Raw genomic sequence first — 25,358 nt, 5'->3', positions numbered from 1 at the left:
AGGAAGGAAGGAAGGAAGGAAGGAAGGAAGGAAGGAGAGGAGTAAGGAGGGAAGGAAGGAGGAAGGAAAGGAGTAAGGAGCGAGGGAGGGAGGAAGGAAGGAAGGAAAGAAGTATGGAAGGAGGGGAAGAATGAAGGAACAATTAAAGAAAGAGGGAAGGAGGAAGGAAGGAAGGAAGGAAGGAAGGAAGGAAGGAAGTATGGAAGGAGGGGAAGAATGATGGAACAATTAAATAAAGAGGGAAGAAGGAAGGAAGGGAGGAAGGAAGGAAAGAAGGAACAGTCAAAAGAGAGATGGGGTCAATTTGAGCCAGGAGGACAACAGGAGGGTTAAAGATAATATCTATTCACTGTAAGTCACTGAAATGTTCTCCTGTGTTAAATAATAATGATCCATCAATAAAAAGCATTTAACACTAAAGTAATGAAACAAATCAAATATAGAGTTTTAATACTAGTTAAGATTTCCCTTCTTAGGAGCTGAGATGTTTCGACCTGTTTGTTCGTTAATTATTAAATGTTTATATTCACTCAGATAAAAGTCTCATTATATCTCAGAAATGCAGCGTTAAAGGATCAGTGATGGGTTTCTATTAGTGTCCATGTGGTGTAATTTAAATTTAAAGGGTTAAAATGTGAAAATAAACGTATGAATAACTTCACACATTCTTTTTTTGTGGACCCAGCATCAAATTTCTGCTTTTAATCCATTTAGAGAGAATATATTAGAGGATTATGGTAAAAATGTCTAAGTGGTGTAACCATAAAAACTTTGTACCAAATAATTAAACTTGCTTAAAAACAGTAAATAGTCAATAAAACACCTTCCTTCCTTCCTTCCTTCCTTCCTTCCTTCCTTCCTTCCTTCCTTCCTTCCTTCCTTCCTTCCTTCCTTCCTTCCTTCCTTCCTACCTAACACCATATCAACTAGTTTGGCATGATCTTACATCCTTCCTTCCTTCCTTCCTTCCTTCCTTCCTACCTAACACCATATCAACTAGTTTGGCATGATCTTACATCCTTCCTTCCTCCCTTCCTTCCTTCCTTCCTACCTAACACCATATCAGCTAGTGTGGCATGATCTTACATTATAACTTTTATATTAAATAAAGCTAATGGAATACTATTGTTCTAAATTAGGGCTGTCAGCGTTAACACATTAATCGCGATTAGATTAATGCAATCCATAACGCGTTAATATTTTTAATCTCATTTTAATGTGTCAAGCCTTTTTGTCCCTTCTACTCCCCCGTAGACGGCTCCTCTAGCTGTAGCGCTATGCTTTGAAGTGGCCTCCTGCAGTAAACCTACCGCGCTGATGGAAAGTAAGAGAGCTACTGGACTTTTGAACGGCTTGTTTAACTTTAAAACACTTCCAGACGCTTCAGTTGACAAGTCAAAAGTAAAATGCAACCTGTGTCAAACGGAGTTTAACTACCACCGGAGTACGTGGAGTTTGAGTTAGCACCTCCACGCTAAACACCCAGGTGCAGCCAAGCCAGCCTCAGCTCCACCAAAGGACCATTTTGGAGTGTGGGAGTCGCAGCAGAGCCGTGATTGATTCCCAGTTAAGACACTCTGGTAAGAAATGCTTTACATTATGGGCTTAAAACTGCCTTCAAATGGAAAATAACAGGATTTTAAACATGCAATTCAAAACGTCATTAATCGCGATTAACTATGGAAACTATGCGATTAATCTCAATTAAAAAAATTAATCGTTTAACAGCCCTACTCTATATATTACATTTCATCTGGAGAATCATGGAGATCATTCTTTTGTGGTTACACCATTTGACATTTTCAGGAGCGTTCAGTCTTACTTTTGGTTAAAAAAATGGTGCAAATGTCATTTAAATGATATAAAACCAACAAAACATTTTAACAAACCTGATGCTGCTTTCAAAACTAGTTTAACTGATTCTTTAAGTTTTGGTTGTCATGGAAACGTCTGAAACTCAAACTGCAGATCTGGACATTAAGGAGCGATCACGTCTTGTTTGTTCTTCATTAGAGTCAAGAAGAAGAAGTTTTAGTAGCAGAATCATCGTCTGCTCTGTCGTTCACTTCCTGTCGCTCTTCTCTTCTCCTCAGAAGTTCAGAGCAGTGTGAGTGTGACCTTTGACCTCCCAAGCCCCGCCTCCGTCACCTGAAGCTCCTCCCTCTTGGACGAGGCGGGTCAGGATTTTGAGGAGACGTTGATGGACGTCTCTTCCTCTTCTTCCTCCTCCTCTTCCTCCTCCTTCTCTTCCTCCTCCTGCTCCTCCTTCTCCTCCTCCTCTTCCTCTTCCTCCTCCTCCTCCTCCTCCTCCTTCTCCTCCTCCTCCCTCCTCTCTCTCCTCCACTCCTCCATCTGTCTCTGAACACTCCTGCACGGCTCGCTGCAGCTCCACCTCAAAAACACACAAACACCAAAATCTGTCGTTAACATAAAAAAGTTGCTTTCCTCCTTCTTTCCTTCCTCTTTTCCTTCTTTCAAAGCAAACAAAAAAAAAAACCCAACATACACATTTATTTTCCTTCCATTTTCTTTTTTTTCCCCTTTCTCTTATCTTTCTCTTTTCCTTCCTTCTTCCTCCTTCTTTTCCTTCCTTTCATCTTTCATACATACATCAAACATTATATATCTAATGTTTGAATGGGTGCAGGATGAAGCAATGAGCCCTTTTTTTATTTTTTAGACTCTTATCAGTCACTTCTAAGCTAAAGAAGAGAACAAAAAAAAACAACAACTAAGAATGAACACAGGAAAACATTTTAAAACTTTTCAGTAAGGTAAATTGAAGTGTCATGTAATAATAATAATAATAATAATAATAAATATATAAATATATAAATATATAAATATATAAATATAAAGACAGTCCTACCTGCAGAGGGAGCCCTGCTTTGGCTCCGAGCAGCGTGGGAGAAAACCACGGCCTGAAAATCTTCTCACAAATCACCTGCAGAGAAAAAATAAAAGAGAAAAAGAAAAAGAATCAGAGGAGAGAAAGAAGAAAGAAAGAGATAGAGAAAAGAAGAAGCGATGACAAAGAGGGGAAAAAATAAATGTTAATTATCTCCTCTTTTGTTGATCCTCTCTTTTCTTTTCTTTTGTCCCGTCTGTTTTCTAATATTTAAACTGTAAAAAATGATTATGGTAATTTCTAAATAAAGTTCTCCAGCAAACTAGACTCAATATTACTGTGAAAATACAGTTATTAAATGTAAAATTAAACAATATGATACTTTAATTATGATCTGATATTAAACTGTAAAACCACAATAATTCACATTAATATCACAGTAATGTAGAGTTTTCACATTTACCACAAAAATACACAATTACTGTAAAACTATAATATTTTATAATTTAATTAAAGTAAAACTATAATATTTAATGGTTTAATTAAAGTAAAACTATAATATTCTATAATTTAATTAAAGTAAAACTATAATATTCTATAATTTAATTAAAGTAAAACTATAATATTTTATAGTTTAATTAAAGTAAAACTATAATATTTAATGGTTTAATTAAAGTAAAACTATAATATTTAATGGTTTAATTAAAGTAAAACTATAATACTCCATATATACTCCATTTTCTTTTTTTCATTATTAATTTTTTTTCTTGCTTCCTTTTTCTTCTCTTCATCTCTTCATTCGTCTCCGCTTGTTTCCAATTTGCCGTCTTCACGTTCATCTTCTTTTCTTCTCTTCATCAGTATTTTTTTATTACTTTATCTTCAGTTTTCTTCATGTGTGTCCTCCTTCTGCCGCGTTTCCTTCTTCTTCTTCTTCTTCTCCTTCTTCTTCTTCTCCTTCTTCTTCTTCTTCTTCTTCTTCTTCCTCTTCCTCTTCTTCATTCTCATTCTTCTTCTTCTCCTCCTGACATTATAAGCAGCTTGTTAGTTTCTATTCTACAGATCGATGAAGTCCCGTCATCCCCGTCATCACCTGAACTCTTCGCTCTCACCATCACCTGAATGAAAGTATCTCCTGTCATATGACATGTGATACGGCCGGCGGCAGGGTGATGAGAGTCTGGCCCGCCGTTGCCATGGCGACGACGGCGACGAAGACGGCGATGTCCGGCTCGGCCTTTGTGTCGCCGACGAGCCGACGATTTAAAAACGGCTTCATGTTACTGTTGATGTGGATCATAGAGGAGCATTAAAATATACATTATTATATATATTATTATATTAGTTTATTATTTATATAGAGCATTTCATACATATTGGCAGCTCAATGTGCTTTATATAAAACATTTAACAGTAAGAATTGGAAATAAAAAACATAAAAACATGCAATTTAAATAAAGAAAATTTAAAAACCCAATAATAGTAAAAACATGGAAACATTAAAACATACAATTAACCCCTAAAATGTGATATTTTGAAATGTCTGTATTTAAAAAGAAAAATTCCATTGAACAGTCTTTTATTTTTAGTAATACATTAGTAAATATGTATTTAAAATAAATAATAATAAAAAATAACTGAATTCTTTCTAAATAAAAACTAATAATTAAAATAATAAGTTCAGTCCTTTAACTGAGGCTAAACCTGCAGCTCAAGTCACGACATAAATGATAAATTAATTAGTTTTAGTGAAAAAAAACACACAAAATGCAAATAAATGCAAATAATCACTGCACCTGTGGCTAATTCTGAACATAAATAATTTAAAAAAGTAAAAACACTTCTATGAACATTTTTAAATCCGGGTTAAAACATTTCTCTTCTCCTGAGCTTATGATCCAGCTCTTTTAAAGCACTTTACTTTGCATTTTAATCTTTAATTTGCACTCTATGTCCTTTTAATGATTTTAAAGCTAATCTTTATTTTATGCTGCAATCTTATATTTAATGCTCTATTCTAGCATTTTATTTCTCTCTTTCTATTTTTCTGTACTTTGTTTTCATTATGGGGGAGGGATGGGGGATTAATTGTATGTTTTAATGTTTCTTAAATTACATGTTTTTCTGTTTTGATTAAAGCACATTGAGTTGCCATTATGTATGAAATGCGCTATATAAATAAAACTGCCTTGCATTGCCTTAGATAAATATAAAAAAATAAAAAAATAAATAAATGCAGGCAGGAGCTTAAAACTGAATCTCAACATGTTTTGGATTTATTGCTTCCTCGTGCTGCTACTGTCCACAAGCACGTTCTGCACGTTGGGGCCTTCTTCTTCCTCCGAGCCGCGGCCATCTGTCTTTTTAAGGTAGCTGAAGTATTTCCATACAGCCAACTTGGACCTTTTAGACGGGGGGGGGGGGTTCAGGGGGCTCGCCTCCTTCAGCCATCATACAGCCTGCAGAGCTACCTGCTTGTAACAGCAACCGGAGGAGTACAGGAGGAGTACGGGAGGGGTTGTACTTTACGCTGCAGCTGCACACGACCTGAAGAACCTCCACTTTCGCTCTGATGAGACGTCACATTTTAAAAAAACCCGCTCATATCGCAGGAAATGATAAATAAATAAATAAATGCATAAATAAATACAGGCAGGAGCTTAAAACTGAATCTCAACATGTTTTGGATGTATTGCTTCCTCGGGCTGTCCCTGTCCACAAGCACGTTTTGCACGCTGGGGCCTTCTTCCTCCGAGCCGTGGCCGTCTGTCTTTTTACTGCTGAAGTATAAATACAGCCCACTTGGTCCTTTTAGAAGAGGGGGAGGAGGTGGGGGGGGGGGGGGTTCGGGGGTCTCGTCTCCTTCAGCCGTCATACAGCCTGCAGAGCTACCTGCTTGTAACAGCAACCGGAGGAGTACGGGAGGAATACGGGAGGAGTATGGAAGGAGTACGGGAGGAGTACGGGAGGAATACGGGAGGAGTATGGAAGGAGTACGGGAGGAGTACGGGAGGAATACGGGAGGAGTATGGAAGGAGTACGGGAGGAGTACGGGAGGGGTTGTACTTCACGCTGCAGCTGCACACGACCTGAAGAACCTCCACTTTCTCTCTGATGAGACGTCACATTAAAAAAAAATCCCGCTCATACTACAGGAAATGATGATATGATGGAAAAATTTTAGTGGTTTTGAAACCGTGACTTTTTCATACCGTGGTTTATCAAGTTTATCTTGAAACCGGTAACCGGCCCATGCCTATATTAGAAGATTCACATGTTTCATTGTTGGATACAGAATTAAAGCTATCAAATTAAAGTCCTGTTTTAATTACTGACATTTTTGCAGATACATAAATAAATAAAAAAGATTTGATTAGTTTTTTAGTTTTTTCTGCAACAAGCTGCAGAGAGAACAGATGAATATGTAGAAATAAATTTAAAACATCAGCAGGTTTAAATATCTCTTCGTGTCAGCAGGTTTTCTTCTGATGTGTAATTATCATTCCTCGTCTTTTACTGCAACGTGTCATTAAATGTTGTTAAAAACGGGTTTGTGAAGCTCCTGAAACCTGAAACACACCAGCCTGTAATTAAAAACCCTCACAGATAACTGATAGAAGAAGAGGTCAAAGGTCACAGCAGCAGTAAATATAGTGTAGACTGTTGAAAGGTGCAAAGGAGAATTATTATTAAAAAGACAGATTTACACTTTAATATTAAAGTTTTGCAGCTTTTCTTTTCAGTAAAAGTGAGAAAATTGCCTCTTAATTAACTTTTATTCAAAATGTAATAATTTAACATTTTCCAAATAAATTAATGCTGTGTAATTCAGTTATATGTATTAATTAATTACCACAAAATGTGATTATGACAATAAAGATGTTAAATGTTAAAATTATTCTGGGTTGTGTAATTTTCCTGAATGTAAAAAAGGCAGAAAACAAGAAATAAAGGAAATATATCTGACCCATATTCATCCAAAATGTCAAGAATGATCATTTTTCACATTTAATTTAATTAGTTGAAATATTTCTCATGTTTTATGTAATATGAGATTAAAATATAATTTATATAGTTTCTTTAACCATAAAAATGTAATAATAAACTCTCTGAAAGCTTCATTAAGGATAAATGTGACTGATGAGTTCTTTATTAATGATCAGTATTACAGACGTTTGGTATAGAGACTAATTATATATAACAATACATTATATTATATTATATTATATTATATTATATTATATTATATTATATTATATTATATTATATTATATTATATTATATTATATTATATTATATTATATTATATTATATTATATTATATTACATTACATTACATTACATTACATTACATTATATTATATTATATTGCAATACATAACATTACAATACATTATATTACACTAAATTACATTACATTATATTATAGTACATGACATTATATTGCAGCTGCAGCTGGGTTAGAATCAGCTGGGTTAGGGTCAAGGGTCAGCTGGGTCTTACCTGCAGGTTGCTGTTTCGGCGCTGAGGGCTGCACCTGTGCTTGTTCATGTTGCACCTGGACGAACAGTCGAAGAAGTTACAGTCGTCATCGCTGCTGCAGTTCTGATCCAGGATGTCTCTCATCTTCGGCTCGAAGAACGCCATGTCTACGTCGATGGCTACGACCTGCAGAAACACACACACACACACACACACACACACACACAGATCAGCTGGGTCTGGAGCCTTCTGTTCTTATTATAGTCAGAAGATCAATACATTTATACATACACAGACTGATGTATTGAAGATATTTAAGATTATAATTAATACCTAGAAAATTACAGGGAAATTTTGAGTGCCACAGCGCTGCTGCCGGGCCGAGTACACGATTTATTTCCAGTGTTCAAAAGTCACCCTGCTAATATTCTGGTGTATATGTATATATATATATATATATAGAGAGAGAGAGAGAGAGAGAGAGAGTATCAATTCTAGCTCGAGTGATGCTCGTTAACCAAGCTAGCAAGCTTGGTTAACTGGCAAAACAGACAGACAGGAATCAGCCAATCACAAAAAGGTAGCTCAGTTTCTGCCCAGCAACAAGTTGCTAAGGGCAGCTAAGGCCTAACGGTTGCTAAGGGCAGCTAATGCCCTACGGTTGCTACGGCGATGTGTGAGAATCTGCCTTTAAATTCTCAAAATACCCCCAGAATTTGGCTTCTGACAAGGTCCTGAACAATTGCAAACTGTGAGAAAACCGTAACTCCTGTCCAAAAACCGAAAACACCGTGAGAGACACAGAAGCCGGCAGATTCTGACAGTGTTTATTTTATTCAGATATTCCTTAAAATGAGCGAGTAAGCTCAGTGTGAACACAGAGAGAGATTCTTTTGAAAAAAAAAAGACAATTACATTAGAGTCAATGGGGAGCGGGACAGGTATTGCTGCCAATCTCGGCCCCCCCCGTTTAAATTTTGTGTGGACCCCGCCTGTCACATTTTATGAATCCCAACACCTATGTCTACACTTTGACAAAAAATGATTTATCTCCTTTTCACGGTTTGGCCGTGAGCTCAAATTAAAAATAAAAATTAAGTTTATTTTTTATTGCTTCACAAGCTAAGTGCCGCTTCCACTCTAACTTTGAAGAAAAAGTGATTTCCACTCCTCGTTGCAGTAATTTTACTGTAATACTGCATACTACATCACTATAATACTGCAGTACTTTTACTGTAATACTGCATACTACATCACTCATAATACTGCAGTACTTTTACTGTAATACTGCATACTACATCACTCATAATACTGCAGTACTTTTACTGTAATACTGCATACTACATCACTATAATACTGCAGTATTTTTACTGTAATACTACATACTACATCACTATAATACTGCAGTACTTTTACTGTAATACTGCATACTACATCACTCATAATACTGCAGTACTTTTACTGTAATACTGCATACTACATCACTCATAATACTGCAGTACTTTTACTGTAATACTGCATACTACATCACTATAATACTGCAGTATTTTTACTGTAATACTGCATACTACATCACTATAATACTGCAGTACTTTTACTGTAATACTGCATACTACATCACTCATAATACTGCAGTACTTTTACTGTAATACTGCATACTACATCACTATAATACTGCAGTACTTTTACTGTAATACTGCACACTACATCACTCATAATACTGTAGTACTTTTACTGTAATACTGCATACTACATCACTCATAATACTGCAGTACTTTTACTATAATACTGCATACTACATTACTCATAATACTGCAGTACTTTTATTGTAATACTGCATACTACATCACTATAATACTGCAGTACTTTTACTACAATACTGCATACTACATCACTATAATACTGTAGTACTTTACTCTAATACTGCATACTACATCACTATAATACTGTAGTACTTTACTGTAATACTGCATACTACATCACTATAATACTGTAGTACTTTACTGTAATACTGCATACTACATCATTATAATACTGCAGTACTTTTTCTGTAATACTGCATACTACATCACTCATAATACTGCAGTACTTTTATTGTAATACTGCATACTACATCACTCATAATATTGCAGTACTTTTACTGTAATACTGCATACTACATCACTCATAATACTGCAGTACTTTTACTGTAATACTGCATACTACATCACTCATAATACTGCAGTACTTTTACAGTAATACTGCATACTACATCATTATAATACTGCAGTACTTTTACTGTAATCCTGCATACTACATCACTATAATACACACACACACAATATTTAATGTATTGCAAATTGGGATCATACTGTTTGTAGATGGGTGTAACCAACATGTGACTCAGCACAGAGCTGTCAGGCTGCATTCAGCAGGATCACGTGATCAGATCTGTGCAAACCTGTTTCATTTATCAGAAAATGAAACTCAGACAGTCGTTGCCTCTCAGAGCTGAAATGGCGCAGAAAGATCAGCTGGACCGAGAATCCTTCTCTTGTGTGATCTGTCTGGATCTACTGAAGGATCCGGTGACTACTACCTGTGGACACAGCTACTGTATGAGCTGTATTAAAGGATTCTGGGATGGAGAGGATCAGAGGAAGATCTACAGCTGCCCTCAGTGCAGAGAGGCCTTCACACCGAGGCCTGTCCTGAAGAAAAACACCATGTTAGCAGCTTTAGTGGAGCAGCTGAAGAAGACTGGACTCCAAGCTGCTCCTGCTGATCACTGCTATGCTGGACCTGAAGATGTGGCCTGTGATGTCTGCACTGGGAGGAAGCTGAAAGCCTTCAAGTCCTGTCTGACTTGTCCTGCGTCTTACTGTAAGAAACATCTTCAGCCTCATTATGATGCAACTCCATTAAAGAAACACAAGCTGGTGGAGCCCTCGGAGAAGCTCCAGGAGAACATCTGCTCTCGTCATGATGAGGTGATGAAGATATTCTGCCGTACAGATAAGAAGTGTATCTGTTATCTGTGCACTATGGAGGATCATAAAGGCCACGACACAGTCCCGGCTACAGCAGAAAGGACTGAGAGGCAGAGAGAGCTCGAGGTGAGTCGACTAAACATCCAGCAGAGAATCCAGGACAGAGAGAAAGATGTGAAGCTGCTTCAACAGGAGGTGGAGGCCGTCAGTCGCTCTGCTGATAAAGCAGTGGAGGACAGTGAGAAGATCTTCACTCAGCTGATCCGTCTCCTCCAGAAAAGAAGCTCTGATGTGAAGCAGCAAATCAGATCCCAGCAGGAAACTGAAGTGAGTGGAGTCAAAGAGCTTCAGGAGAAGCTGCAGCAGGAGATCACTGAGCTGAAGAGGAAAGACGCTGAACTGAAGCAGCTCTCACACACAGAGGATCACAACCAGTTTCTACACAACTACCCCTCAGTGTCACAACTCAGTGAACCTACAGACTCATCCAGCATCAATATCCGTCCTCTCAGATACTTTGAGGATGTGACAGCAGCTGTGTCAGAGCTCAGAGATAAACTACAGGACATCCTGAGGGACAAATGTACAAACACCTCACTGACAGAGACTGAAGTGGACGTTTTACTATCAGAACCAGAACCCAAGACCAGAGCTGAGTTCTTAAAATATTCACGTGAAATCACTCTGGATCCAAACACAGTAAACACAGAGCTGTTATTATCTGAGGGGAACAGAAAAGTAGAAGGGACGAGACAACAACAGTCTTATTCTAGTCACCCAGACAGATTCACTGATCATCCTCAGGTCCTGAGCAGAGAGAGTCTGACTGGACGTTGTTACTGGGAGGTGGAGTGGAGCGGAGCGTTTGGAGTTGATGTAGCAGTCGCATACAAAAATATCAGCAGAGCAGGAAGTGAATCTGGATTTGGATGTAATGACAAATCTTGGTCTTTAACTTGTTCCACTAACGGTAATGGATTTTACTTCAACAACATCTATACTTCCGTCTCAGGTACTGTTTCCTCCAGAGTCGGAGTGTACCTGGATCACAGAGCAGGTATTCTGTCCTTCTACAGCGTCTCTGAAACCATGACTCTCCTCCACAGAGTCCAGACCACATTCACTCAGCCTCTCTATGCTGGACTTGGGCTTATTGCTTTCATTGGTATTGAAGCCTCAGCTGAGTTGTGTAAAGTGAAATAGACAGAAGTCATTTCAGACTTCATGTGTCAGATGTTGTAATTCTTCATGTTTTTGTCTCCATATTTTTGAGCTGCTCAGAGATCAGCCGACACGTGTTGATGGAACAAGATAACTGTCTTCCTGGTTTATTTACCAAGGTAGTCACATCTATCAGCAACACAGACGGTTTCTGACAGAATGTGAACTGCATCCTGACTGCAGACGGTTTATATACACCTCACAGTACACAATGATGTTAACACCTGTAGTTCATACATGACCTCACTCAGCACTGAGTTAAGGTAAGGGTAAGCACAAACATACACGGGGGGGGGGGGGGGGGGGGGGGGTTGGGAGGGGGCTGGGTAAACATCATAAACCATTTGTCTGTGTCCCCAACACAACTTTATAACCCTAAACCGCTAGTGTAAAGAATATGTGTATTTTTGTATGTATATTTTTCCTAAACACTTTATATTACTTTATGTATGTATCGTTGATATATTCAGTTTTTCTTTAAATGTGACTTTTTCCTGTGTGTTTTTATCCATGGAGGCTCTCGCTGCTCATCACCATGTTTTTAACCTTCACTGACATTTCTTCAGATGAAAATGTGAACTTCTCTTTGTTCTAAATGTTAGTTTCATGTTTGTATTGATGTATTTGTGTCTGTTGTTTCTTAAACAGAGAAAACAGCAGAACTTCCTTCATCACAGATATTTTGTTCTCATCACTTTGTAAATTCATAAAGAAATGTTTAATCAAACTGTAATGATCATGATAATAATCATTAATGATGTTCTTGTACATAGCTGACATTCTGGGTTACACTAACTGACTGTGTGGATGAAGTCAATCTGAACATGAAATCATTGATCACACTTTACTGATTGGATGTGTCGACAATCTGAAGCTTCAATAATCAATAAAGATGATTTTTATCAACAGTGATCAAAGTGTTTTCTTCTCATTCAAAGCTTGTGTATTTTTACTGTAATACTGCATACTACATCACTCATCATACTGCAGTACTTTTACTGTAATACTGCATACTACATCACTATAATACTGCAGTACTTTTACTGTAATACTGCATACTACATCACTATAATACTGCAGTACTTTTACTGTAATACTGCATACTACATCACTCATAATACTGCAGTACTTTTACTGTAATACTGCATACTACATCACTCATAATACTGCAGTACTTTTACTGTAATACTGCATACTACATCACTCATAATACTGCAGTACTTTTACTGTAATACTGCATACTACATCACTCATAATACTGCAGTACTTTTACTGTAATACTGCATACTACATCACTCATAATACACACACACACACACAAACACACACACAATATTTAATGAATTTCATAATGGGATCATATTGTTTGTAGATGGGTGTAACCAACACTTGACGCAGCATGGAGCTGCATTTATGACTGAATCACATGATCAGATCAAAGTTCAAACTAATTAAACTTATCAGGAAGTGAAACTCAGTCAGTCGTTGCCTCTGAGAGCTGAAATGGCGCAGAACGATCAGCTGGACCGAGAATCCTTCTCTTGTTCGATCTGTCTGGATCTACTGAAGGATCCGGTGACTACTACCTGTGGACACAACTACTGTATGAGCTGTATTAAAGGATTCTGGGATGGAGAAGAACAGAGGAGGATCTACAGCTGCCCTCAGTGCAGAGAGGCCTTCACACCGAGGCCTGTCCTGAAGAAAAACACCATGTTAGCAGATTTAGTGGAGCAGCTGAAGAAGACTGAACTCCAAGCTGCTCCTGCTGATCACTGCTATGCTGGACCTGAAGATGTGGCCTGTGATGTCTGCACTGGGAGGAAGCTGAAAGCCTTCAAGTCCTGTCTGCAGTGTCTGGTCTCTTACTGTGAGAATCACCTCCAGCCTCATTACACTGTTGGTCAATTTAAGAAACACAAGCTGGTAGAGCCCTCGGAGAAGCTCCAGGAGAACATCTGCTCTCGTCATGATAAGGTGATGGAGATATTCTGCCGTACAGATAAGAAGTGTATCTGTTATCTGTGCACTATGGATGAACATAAAGGCCACGACACAGTCCCAGCTGCAGCAGAAAGGACTGAGAGGCAGAGAGAGCTCCAGGTGAGTCGACTAAACATCCAGCAGAGAATCCAGGACAGAGAGAAAGATGTGAAGCTGCTTCAACAGGAGGTGGAGGCCGTCAGTCGCTCTGCTGATAAAGCAGTGGAGGACAGTGAGAAGATCTTCACTCAGCTGATCCGTCTCCTCCAGAAAAGAAGCTCTGATGTGAAGCAGCAGATCAGATCCCAGCAGGAAACTGAAGTGAGTGGAGTCAAAGAGCTTCAGGAGAAGCTGCAGCAGGAGATCACTGAGCTGAAGAGGAAAGACGCTGAACTGAAGCAGCTCTCACACACAGAGGATCACAACCAGTTTCTACACAACTACCCCTCAGTGTCACAACTCAGTGAACCTACAGACTCATCCAGCATCAATATCCGTCCTCTCAGATACTTTGAGGATGTGACAGCAGCTGTGTCAGAGCTCAGAGATAAACTACAGGACATCCTGAGGGACGAATGGACAAACATCTCACTGGCAGAGACTGAAGTGGTTTTACTGTCAGAACCAGAACCAGAACCCAAGACCAGAGCTGAGTTATTAAGATATTCACGTGAAATCACTCTGGATCCAAACACAGCACACACATATCTGTTGTTATCTGAGGGGAACAGAAAAGTAGAATATATGAGACAACCACAGTCTTATTCTAATCTCACAGACAGATTCACTGATCATCTTCAGGTCCTGAGTAGAGAGAGTCTGACTGGACGTTGTTACTGGGAGGTGGAGTTGAGAGGAGGGGTAGGAGTTTATGTAGCAGTCGCATACAAGAATATCAGCAGAGCAGGAGAAGAATCTCAATTTGGAAATAATGACAAATCTTGGTCTTTATATTGTTCCACTATCGGTTATGTATTTTGGTTCAACAACAGTAAAACTCCCGTCTCAGGTCCTGTTTCCCCCAGAGTCGGAGTGTACCTGGATCACAGAGCAGGTATTCTGTCCTTCTACAGCGTCTCTGAAACCATGACTCTCCTCCACAGAGTCCAGACCACATTCACTCAGCCTCTCTATGCTGGACTTTGGGTTAATTCTTTATCCACAGCTGAGTTGTGTAAAGTGAAATAGACAGAAGTCATTTCAGACTTCATGTGTCAGATGTTCTTCATGTTTTTGTCTCCATGTTTCTGAGCTGCTCAGAGATCAGCTGACATGTGTTGTTGGAACAAGATAACTGTCTTCCTGGTTTATTCACCAAGGTAGTCACATCGATCAGCAACATAGAAGGTTTCTGACAGAATGTGTGCTGCATCCTGACTGCAGACGGTTTATATACACCTCACAGTACACAATGATGTTAACACCTGTAGTTCATACATGACCTCACTCAGCACTGAGTTAAGGTAAGGGTAAACAAAAACATACACGGGGGGTGGGGGGGGGGGGGGGGGGTTGGGGGGGAGGCTGGGTAAACTTCATAAACCATTCACCTGTGTCCCCAACACAACTTCATAACCCTAAACCGCTAGTGTAAAGAATATGTGTATTTTTGTATGTATATTTTTCCTTAACACTTTATTTGACTTTATGTATGTATCGTTGATATATTCAGTTTTTCTTTAAATGTGACTTTTTCCTGTGTGTTTTTATCCATGGAGGCTCTCACTGCTCATCACCATGTTTTTAACCTTCACTGACATTTCTTCAGATGAAAATGTGAACTTCTCTTTGTTCTAAATGTTAGTTTCATGTTTGTATTGATGTATTTGTGTCTGTTGTTTCTTAAACAGAGAAAACAGCAGAACTTCCTTCATCACAGATATTTTGTTCTCATCACTTTGTAAATTCATAAAGAAATGTTCAATCAAACTGTAATGATCATGATAATAATCATTAATGATGTTCTTGTACATAGCTGACATTCTGGGTTACACTAACTGACTGTGTGGATGAAGTCAATCTGAACATGAAATCATTGATCACACTTTACTGATTGGATGTGTCGACAATCTGAAGCTTCAATAATCAATAAACACGATTTTATCATCAGTGATCAAAGTGTTTTCTTCTCATTCAACGTTTGTGTACTTTTACTGTAATACTGTATACTACATCACTATAATACTGCAGTACTTTTACTGTAATACTGCATACTACATCACTATAATACTGCAGTACTTTTACTGTAATACTGCATACTACATCACTATAATACTGCAGTACTTTTACTGTAATACTGCGCACTACATCACTATAATACTGCAGTACTTTTACTGTAATACTGCATACTACATCACTATAATACTGCAGTACTTTTACTGTAATACTGCATACTACATCACTCATAATACTGCAGTACTTTTACTGTAATACTGCATACTACATCACTCACTATGTACTTCATGTTGGTATTACAGTTCTTTGTTCTCTTCCTTCAGTTTGTAGATGAATGTAACCAACATGTGACTCAGCACAGAGCTGTCAGGCTGCATTTCTGCAGGATCACGTGTTCAGATCTGTGCAAACCTGTTTCATTTATCAGGAAGTGAAACTCAGTCAGTCGTTGCCTCTCAGAGCTGAAATGGCGCAGAACGATCAGCTGGACCGAGAATCATTCTCTTGTGTGATCTGTCTGGATTTACTGAAGGATCCGGTGGGTCTTCCCTGTGGACACAGCTACTGTATGAGCTGTATTAAAGGATTCTGGGATGGAGAGGATCAGATGAAGATCTACAGCTGCCCTCAGTGCAGAGAGGCCTTCACACCGAGGCCTGTCCTGAAGAAAAACACCATGTTAGCAGCTTTAGTGGAGCAGCTGAAGAAGACTGGACTCCAAGCTGCTCCTGCTGATCACTGCTATGCTGGACCTGAAGATGTGGCCTGTGATGTCTGCACTGGTAGGAAGCTGAAAGCCTTCAAGTCCTGTCTGACTTGTCCTGCGTCTTACTGTAAGAAACATCTTCAGCCTCATTATGATGCAGCTCCATTAAAGAAACACAAGCTGGTGGAGCCCTCGGAGAAGCTCCAGGAGAACATCTGCTCTCGTCATGATGAGGTGATGAAGATATTCTGCCGTACAGATAAGAAGTGTATCTGTTATCTGTGCACTATGGAGGATCATAAAGGCCACGACACAGTCCCAGCTGCAGCAGAAAGGACTCAGAGGCAGAGAGAGCTCGAGGTGAGTCGACTAAACATCCAGCAGAGAATCCAGGACAGAGAGAAAGATGTGACGCTGCTTCAACAGGAGGTGGAGGCCGTCAGTCGCTCTGCTGATAAAGCAGTGGAGGACAGTGAGAAGATCTTCACTCAGCTGATCCGTCTCCTCCAGAAAAGAAGCTCTGATGTGAAGCAGCAGATCAGATCCCAGCAGCAAACTGAAGTGAGTGGAGTCAAAGAGCTTCAGGAGAAGCTGCAGCAGGAGATCACTGAGCTGAAGAGGAAAGACGCTGAACTGAAGCAGCTCTCACACACAGAGGATCACAACCAGTTTCTACACAACTACCCCTCAGTGTCACAACTCAGTGAACCTACAGACTCATCCAGCATCAATATCCGTCCTCTGAGATACTTTGAGGATGTGACAGCAGCTGTGTCAGAGCTCAGAGATCTACTACAGGACATCCTGAGGGACAAATGGACAGACATCCCACTGTTAGAGACTGAAGTGGACGTTTTACTGTCAGAACCAGAACCAGAAGCAGAACCCAAGACCAGAGCTGAGTTCTTAAAATATTCACGTGAAATCACTCTGGATCCAAACACAGTAAACACATATCTGTTATTATCTGAGGGGAACAGAAAAGTGGAATATGTAGAACAACAACAGTCTTATTCTCTTCATCCAGACAGATTCACTGATGAGCTTCAGGTCCTGAGTAGAGAGAGTCTGACTGGACGTTGTTACTGGGAGGTGGAGTTGAGAGGAGGAGTTTATGTAGCAGTCGCATACAAGAATATCAGCAGAGCCGGAAGTGAATCTGAATTTGGACGTAATGACAAATCTTGGTCTTTATATTGTTCCACTATCGGTTATATATTTTGGTTCAACAACATTAAAACTCTCGTCTCAGGTCCTGGTTCCTCCAGAGTCGGAGTGTACCTGGATCACAGAGCAAGTATTCTGTCCTTCTACAGCGTCTCTGAAACCATGACTCTCCTCCACAGAGTCCAGACCACATTCACTCAGCCTCTCTATGCTGGACTTTGGGTTGGTTTTGGAGCCTCAGCTGAGTTGTGTAAAGTGAAATAGACAGAAGTAATTTCAGACTTCATTGTCAGATGTTGTAATTCTTCATGTTTTTGTCTCCATGTTTCTGAGCTGCTCAGAGATCAGCTGACAGGCTAATAGTGATATTCAACACTTTGTTTACTTTACGTATGTGTCGTTGATATATTCAGTTTTTCTTTAAATGTGACTTTTTCCTGTGTGTTTTTATCCATAGAGGCTCTCACTGCTCATCACCATGTTTTTAACCATCACTGACATTTCTTCAGATGAAAATGTGAACTTCTCTTTGTTCTAAATGTTAGTTTCATGTTTGTATTGATGTATTTGTGTCTGTTGTTTCTTAAACAGAGAAAACAGCAGAACTTTCTTCATCACAGATATTTTGTTCTCATCACTTTGTAAACTCATAAAGAAATGTTCAATCAAACTGTAATGATCATGATAATAATCATTAATGATGTTCTTGTACATAGCTGACATTCTGGGTTACACTAACTGACTGTGTGGATGAAGTCAATCTGAACATGAAATCATTGATCACACTTTACTGATTGGATGTGTCAACAATCTGAAGCTTCAATAATCAATAAAGATGATTTTATCAACAGTGATCAAAGTGTTTTCTTCTCATTCAAAGTTTGTGTACTTTTACTGTAATACTGCATACTACATCACTATAATACTGCAGTACTTTTACTGTAATACTGCATACTACATCACTCGTAATACTGCAGTACTTTTACTGTAATACTGCATACTACATCACTCATAATACTGCAGTACTTTTACTGTAATACTGCATACTACATCACTATAATACTGCAGTACTTTTACTGTAATACTGCATACTACATCACTCATAATACTGCAGTACTTTTATTGTAATACTGCATACTACATCACTCACTATGTACTTCATTTTGGGATCATATTTCTTTGTTATCTTTCTTCAGTTTGTAGATGGGAGTAACCAACATGTGACTCAGCACAGAGCTGTCAGGCTACATTCAGCAGGATCACGTGTTCAGATCTGTGCAAAACTGTTTCATTTATCAGGAAGTGAAGCTCAGTCAGTCGTTGCCTCTGAGAGCTGAAATGGCGCAGAGAGATCAGCTGGACCGAGAATCCTTCTCTTGTGTGATCTGTCTGGATCTACTGAAGGATCCGGTGACTACTACCTGTGGACACAACTACTGTATGAGCTGTATTAAAGGATTCTGGGATGGAGAGGGTCAGAGGAGGATCTACAGCTGCCCTCAGTGCAGAGAGGCCTTCACACCGAGGCCTGTCCTGAAGAAAAACACCATGTTAGCAGCTTTAGTGGAGCAGCTGAAGAAGACTGGACTCCAAGCTGCTCCTGCTGATCACTGCTATGCTGGACCTGAAGATGTGGCCTGTGATGTCTGCACTGGGAGGAAGCTGAAAGCCTTCAAGTCCTGTCTGCAGTGTCTGGTCTCTTACTGTGAGAATCACCTCCAGCCTCACTTTGAATCAACCAAATTTAAAAAACACAAGCTGGTGGAGCCCTCAGAGAAGCTCCAGGAGAACATCTGCTCTCTTCATGGTAGGATGATGGAGATATTCTGCTGTACAGATAAGAAGAGTATCTGTTATCTGTGCACTATGGAGGATCATAAAGACCACGACACAGTCCCAGCTGCAGCAGAAAGGACTGAGAGGCAGAGAGAGCTCGAGGTGAGTCGACTAAACATCCAGCAGAGAATCCAGGACAGAGAGAAAGATGTGAAGCTACTTCAACAGGAGGTGGAGGCCGTCAGTCGCTCTGCTGATAAAGCAGTGGAGGACAGTGAGAAGACCTTCACTCAGCTGATCCGTCTCCTCCAGAAAAGAAGCTCTGATATGAAGAAGCAGATCAGATCCCAGCAGGAAACTGCAGTGAGTGGAGTCAAAGAGCTTCAGGAGAAGCTGCAGCAGGAGATCACTGCGCTGAAGAGGAAAGACGCTGAACTGAAGCAGCTCTCACACACAGAGGATCACAACCAGTTTCTACACAACTACCCCTCAGTGTCACAACTCAGTGAACCTACAGACTCATCCAGCATCAATATCCGTCCTATCAGATACTTTGAGGATGTGACAGCAGCTGTGTCACAGCTCAGAGATAAACTACAGGACATCCTGAAGGAGGAATGGACAAACATCTCAGCGACAGAGACTGAAGTGGACGTTTCACTGTCAGAACCAGAAGCAGAACCAGAGCCCAAGACCAGAGCTGATTTCTTAAAATATTCACGTGAAATCACTCTGGATCCAAACACAGTACACACATATCTGTTATTATCTGAGGGGAACAGAAAAGTGGAATATGTAGAACAACAACAGTCTTATTCTCTTCATCCAGACAGATTCACTGATGAGCTTCAGGTCCTGAGTAGATAGAGTCTGACTGGACGTTGTTACTGGGAGGTGGAGTGGGGAGGATTAGGAGTTTCTGTAGCAGTCGCATACAAGAATATCAGCAGAGCAGGAGATGAATCTCTATTTGGGCATAATGACAAATCTTGGTCTTTAGACTCTAAATATGGATTTTACTTCAACACCATCTTTAGTCATGTCTCAGGTCCTGTTTCCTCCAGAGTCGGAGTGTACCTGGATCACAGAGCAGGTATTCTGTCCTTCTACAGCGTCTCTGAAACCATGACTCTGCACCACAGAGTCCAGACCACATTCACTCAGCCGCTCTATGCTGGACTTGGGCTTATTCCTTACGTTGGTATAAGAGCCTCAGCTGAGTTGTGTAAAGTGAAATAGACAGAAGTAATTTCAGACTTCATGTGTCAGATGTTGTAATTCTTCATGTTTTTGTCTCCATGTTTCTGAGCTGCTCAGAGATCAGCTGACATGCTAATAGGGATATTCAACACTTTATTTTACTTTACGTATGTGTCGTTGATATATTCAGTTTTTCTTTAAATGTGACTTTTTCCTGTGTGTTTTTATCCATAGAGGCTCTCACTGCTCATCACCATGTTTTTAACCTTCACTGACATTTCTTCAGATGAACATGTGAACTTCTCTTTGTTCTAAATGGTAGTTTCATGTTTGTATTGATGTATTTGTGTCTGTTGTTTCTTAAACAGAGAAAACGGCAGAACTTCCTTCATCACAGATATTTTGTTCTCATCACTTTGTAAATTCATAAACTTTTACTGTAATACTGCAGTACTTGCTACTGGTCTACAAAACACTGAATGGTTTCGGTCCAGAATACATGAATGACATGTTAGTAGAATATAAACCCAGTAGAGCTCTGAGATCTACTGACTCAGGTCAGATAGTTGAGCCCAGAGCTCTGAGATCTACTGACTCAGGTCAGATAGTTGAGCCCAGAGCTCTGAGATCTACTGACTCAGGTCAGATAGTTGAGCCCAGAGCTCTGAGATCTACTGACTCAGGTCAGATAGTTGAGCCCAGAGTTCAAACTAAACATGATGAAGCAGCTTTTACACAACTGGAACAAACTACCAGCAGAACTGAAATCATTTTTAAATCCAGGTTAAAAACATTTCTCTTCTCCTGAGCTTATGATTGAGCTCTTTTAAAGCACTTTACATTTTAATCTCTCATTTGCACTCTATGTCCTTTTAATGATTTTAAAGCTAATTATTATTATTATTTTATTTATATCTTTCTATTTATCTGTACTTTGTCTTTATTATGGGGGGTGGGGTTATTGTATGTTTTAATGTTTCTGGTTTATGTAAAGCACATTGAGTTGCCATTGTGTATGAAATGCGTTATATAAATAAAACTGCCTTGCCTACTTTTACTGTAATACTGCATACTACATCACTCATAATACTGCAGTACTTTTACTGTAATACTGCATACTACATCACTCATAATACTGCAGTACTTTTACTGTAATACTGCATACTACATCACTCATAATACTGCAGTACTTTTACTGTAATACTGCATACTACATCACTATAATACTGCAGTACTTGTATTATAGGATGTCTTTCTTCCTGTGCAGCCTTTTAAAACACTGGCCTTACAAACAGTGACTTGTTAAATCTGCTCCAGCTTCGGTTTACATGTGTTGGAGCCACAAATCTTCTTTTCCACTTCTTCTTTTCTTGGATGTTGTTTTTGTTGCTACTACTTTTCTTCCAGTAATCATCAGGCTGAAGTGTGGAAGATAAAATAGTTTAGATTCGGTTGTGATTGTTGGCGTGTGTCCAGCAGAGACCTGACGTAGCGCTGGATTAATGACCAGTGAGTCTGCTGCATAAACCATCTGATAACGCTGGAATAACAACTGCAGACTTTTGCTTTATTTTCTCAGCACTGCAGAGTCCAAACACTCCCGACGCATTAAAACTCCGCTTTATTTTTACACTGAAGGAAGAGCATGAATTTATCTTTGTTAGACTGTGTGGGCTTATTTTTAGAGCTAAAGTAACAAACTGTTATCTTTTAATGTTAACATTTCAGATGGGAAATAGAGGATGAAAGCATCAGTCTGATTTCTGTGTGATTTGAGATAAGAGTCTCTGGCTGCAGCTCAGAGACTTTACATGCATTTTATTTTGATATGAGCAAGAATCTGTTTTTAACTCCTTACATGCTGATCTGTTTGGGCCATTTAGACATTTAACAGCTTGTAAAAACAACCCATATGTCTTTTATTTTGAAATCTGATGACTTTTCCTAAAGTGGGCCAAAATGCACAAAAATGAAAATATGTTAAAATGTTCTACTCTTGTATAGATGCTACAAATGTTTGTCCATTTAGGCTGCTCTGGGTCAGATTATCTCCGTATCTATGTCCATGTGATTTAGTGAAATGAATAGTTAATAGTTTTAATAAGATTTACACAAAATTTAACCTTACATACGATTTGGGGTCAAACTTAACCCATTTCTATACTTGACTGCTGTTAAATCACCTCAAATGTTCTTTTACATTGGAATTTAATGACCTAAAGTGATCTAAAGTGGCCTAAAATGCACAAAAATGAAAATAATTTAACCCTTACATAATATCCAGAGCTGTAAAAACACCCTAAATGTGCTTTTATTCTGAAATTTGATGACCTAAAGTGACCAAAAAATCCAGAAAACGAAAATATTTTAAAATGTTATACTGACTTCTGGGTCAAATTATCTCCATATCTATTGCCATGTGTTTTAGTGAAATGAATAGTTAATAGTTTTGCACAAAATTTGCACAAAATGTTGAATATTTTAACCCTTACATGTGATTTGGAGTCTAATTTAACCCACTTTTTACCTTTGACAGCTGTAAAATGACCCTAAATGTTCTTTTACATTGGAATTTAATGACTTAAAGTGATCTAAAGTGGCCCAAAATGCACAAAAATTAAAATATTTCAATCCTTACATAATGTCCAGAGCTGTAAAAACATCCTAAATGTGCTTTTATTCTGAAATTTGATGACCTAAAATCACCCAAAATCCACAAAAATGAAAATATTGGGTCAGATTATCTCTGTATCTATGTGTTGCTATGTGCTATGTGTTTTAGTGAAATGAATAGTTAATAGTTTTAATAAGATAGTAGTTATGAGGATTACTTTTTATGATGTAGCAGTGAAGACTGATGGCTCTAATGGTTCTACAATAAACCCCACACTTCCACAAAGCTACCTTTACATAGAAAATAACATTTCCATCATTATGTCTATGTTATATTTTCATGTCTGAGGTAAAATAGGACATGATATTGTGTGATAGGAGATGTTTAGTGGTGTAAAAGCTAAAAAATACACTCTCTCTGCTCTCTGAGACATGAATCAAGCTTTAATCATATTTATTGATCAGTCAGATTATTGATTATTGATGCTTCCTAAACACATCTGCGCTATAAACACTTTTTATGAGGAGAACAAACTGTGAGGAGAGAATATGAACAGGATGTAAAGGGTTAAACATGAAAATACTCTTTATTTAGGTCATCTCTGTGGTTTATAAGACGTCTGCTGTGTGAGGCTGGGTCAGTTTTTTAGGATTGTGATCATAGTTTAAAGAATGACTGTCGTTTGAAGACAGGAAGTGAACAGCAAAGTAGTAAAAGAAGGTTTTGGTGCCAACATTCAGATATTTAATTAAGTTCTAAGTCCTTTTCAAACTAGATAAAGGACTTTTCTTTTTAAGCCTGAACTGTAAAGCCTGCAGCAGATGATATAATGACCTTCTCCTCCAAAAGCAGCAGGGTCACATCTTCTGCTTCAGGCTGAAAAAACAACTGTTAAAGAAAAATCTCACTCTCTGATCTCTTTAATAGCTTTCCTTAAAAAAAAAAAAACATCCCTAGCCTTTTATATCTTTTTCTTCTCCCAACTCCCGACCTATAAGTTCATTATATCCTCAGAAAACATGAAGGGCCTGATTTACTAAAGGTAGTCTACCGTAATTAATGTAATTTTTCTGGTAATATTAGTTTTTGTTATAACTCAATATATTAGTTGACCTCTTCCACTAGAACCTGATCACATTTCATTTTGCGCTTACAGCTTTCTGCTCGTCCAAACCCAGGCAGGGAGTTCTGGTCCTCTGAAATGAGGCCAACCAGGAAGTAACTTAGAGCTGCATTCTATCAAAAGGCCACCAGGGGGCGACCGTCTCTATACAAGTCAATGGAGAATTCACCAACTTCTCACTTGATTTCTAACCTCAGTAAACGTTTTCAAAATGTGTTTATGGTCTCAATCGCTAGTTTAAAGCCTTCTTCAATGCAGTATGATGTTCATTTGGGACATTTTGGCCTCCCTGATTTTATATGTGACGATAAAGCAGGGTATGCATTAGGGGGCGTGGCTACGTCCTGATTGACAGGTTGAATGACCAATGTCCTCCAGATCCAGCCCTCGCAACCATAGCAACCTCCCCGCTCCACCCACGGCCCTGCCTCAAGCCCATATAAGTAGAATCTGTGCTTTTATTTTTCCCAGCATGCACCTGAAATTTTCAAGATGGCGCTGCCTAGATTAGAAACTATTGGCTTCCGAGCAGCAGTCCACAAACCAATGGGTGACGTCACGGATGTTACGTCTGTTTCTTCTACACAGTCTATGATCCAAACTCTCCATTAAGACACAAACCCTCATTTAAATACTGCTGTCTGCACCTGTTTTCATTAAACAGTTATTCTTAGTAGATCACCTGAAATGTACTACCTTCATTTGAGATCTAACTTCCTACAAAGTGACTCTAAACTCACCGTCAGATCCTTCCTGATGGCGAAGTTCTCGGGTTTGATGTCACACAGGTGCAGTTTGTGTGTGAAGTCGTTGTCAAAGTGCCAGACCATGTCCAGGAAGCTCAGCGCGATGCGTTGCACCATCTCGCGGGCGGTCCACCTCCCTCTCGCTCCGGTTCCGGCTCGGCTCTGACCCTGACCCTGCAGACCCGACACTGCCACCTCCTCCAGAGAGAAGATGTTCTGGTCCCAGGCGTGTCCGGCCGACAGGTACTCCACCGCGTAGAAGTGACCGCACGAGCCCAGCACCTTGGCCACGTGGGTGCTGAGGTCCTGCAGGACTCTGGAAGACACAAGAGGGAAGGTGGAGATGGA

The 25,358-nt window shown here is 39.2% G+C and overlaps 3 protein-coding genes across 3 annotated transcripts in view; 2 read left to right on the top strand and 1 right to left on the bottom strand.

Moving 5' to 3' along the window:
• Positions 1-2,089: 2,089 nt before the first annotated feature.
• The window catches only part of dipk1c (divergent protein kinase domain 1C), a 47,594-nt gene continuing 24,325 nt past the window's right edge, over positions 2,090-25,358 (bottom strand). Inside the window, exons 8-12 of the mRNA XM_053342781.1 lie at positions 25,005-25,326; positions 7,352-7,516; positions 2,870-2,944; positions 2,346-2,392; positions 2,090-2,243 (exon numbers count right to left, since the gene is read on the bottom strand). Coding sequence (XP_053198756.1) covers positions 2,090-2,243; positions 2,346-2,392; positions 2,870-2,944; positions 7,352-7,516; positions 25,005-25,326 — 763 coding nt within the window. The remainder of the gene's footprint in view (positions 2,244-2,345; positions 2,393-2,869; positions 2,945-7,351; positions 7,517-25,004; positions 25,327-25,358) is intronic.
• Positions 9,802-11,502, top strand: LOC128382135 (tripartite motif-containing protein 16-like). The gene has a single exon (XM_053342129.1). It carries the CDS (start codon positions 9,826-9,828, stop codon positions 11,500-11,502), a length of 1,677 nt encoding a protein of 558 aa, XP_053198104.1. The 5' UTR covers positions 9,802-9,825.
• LOC128382136 (tripartite motif-containing protein 16-like) lies at positions 16,121-17,815 on the top strand. The gene has a single exon (XM_053342130.1). It carries the CDS (start codon positions 16,145-16,147, stop codon positions 17,813-17,815), a length of 1,671 nt encoding a protein of 556 aa, XP_053198105.1. The 5' UTR covers positions 16,121-16,144.

This window comes from Scomber japonicus, chromosome 21 (assembly GCF_027409825.1).
Source record: "Scomber japonicus isolate fScoJap1 chromosome 21, fScoJap1.pri, whole genome shotgun sequence".
Classification (NCBI taxonomy): Eukaryota; Metazoa; Chordata; class Actinopteri; order Scombriformes; family Scombridae; genus Scomber; species Scomber japonicus.
Note: the sequence above shows the minus strand (reverse complement) of the source record. Positions and strands in the feature narration are given on the sequence as shown.

What these genes read in the sequence shown, in the direction of transcription:
- LOC128382136 (XM_053342130.1), top strand. Translation starts at nt 16,145, where the DNA reads ATGGCGCAGAACGATCAGCTGGACCGAGAATCATTCTCTTGTGTGATC.
- LOC128382135 (XM_053342129.1), top strand. Translation starts at nt 9,826, where the DNA reads ATGGCGCAGAAAGATCAGCTGGACCGAGAATCCTTCTCTTGTGTGATC.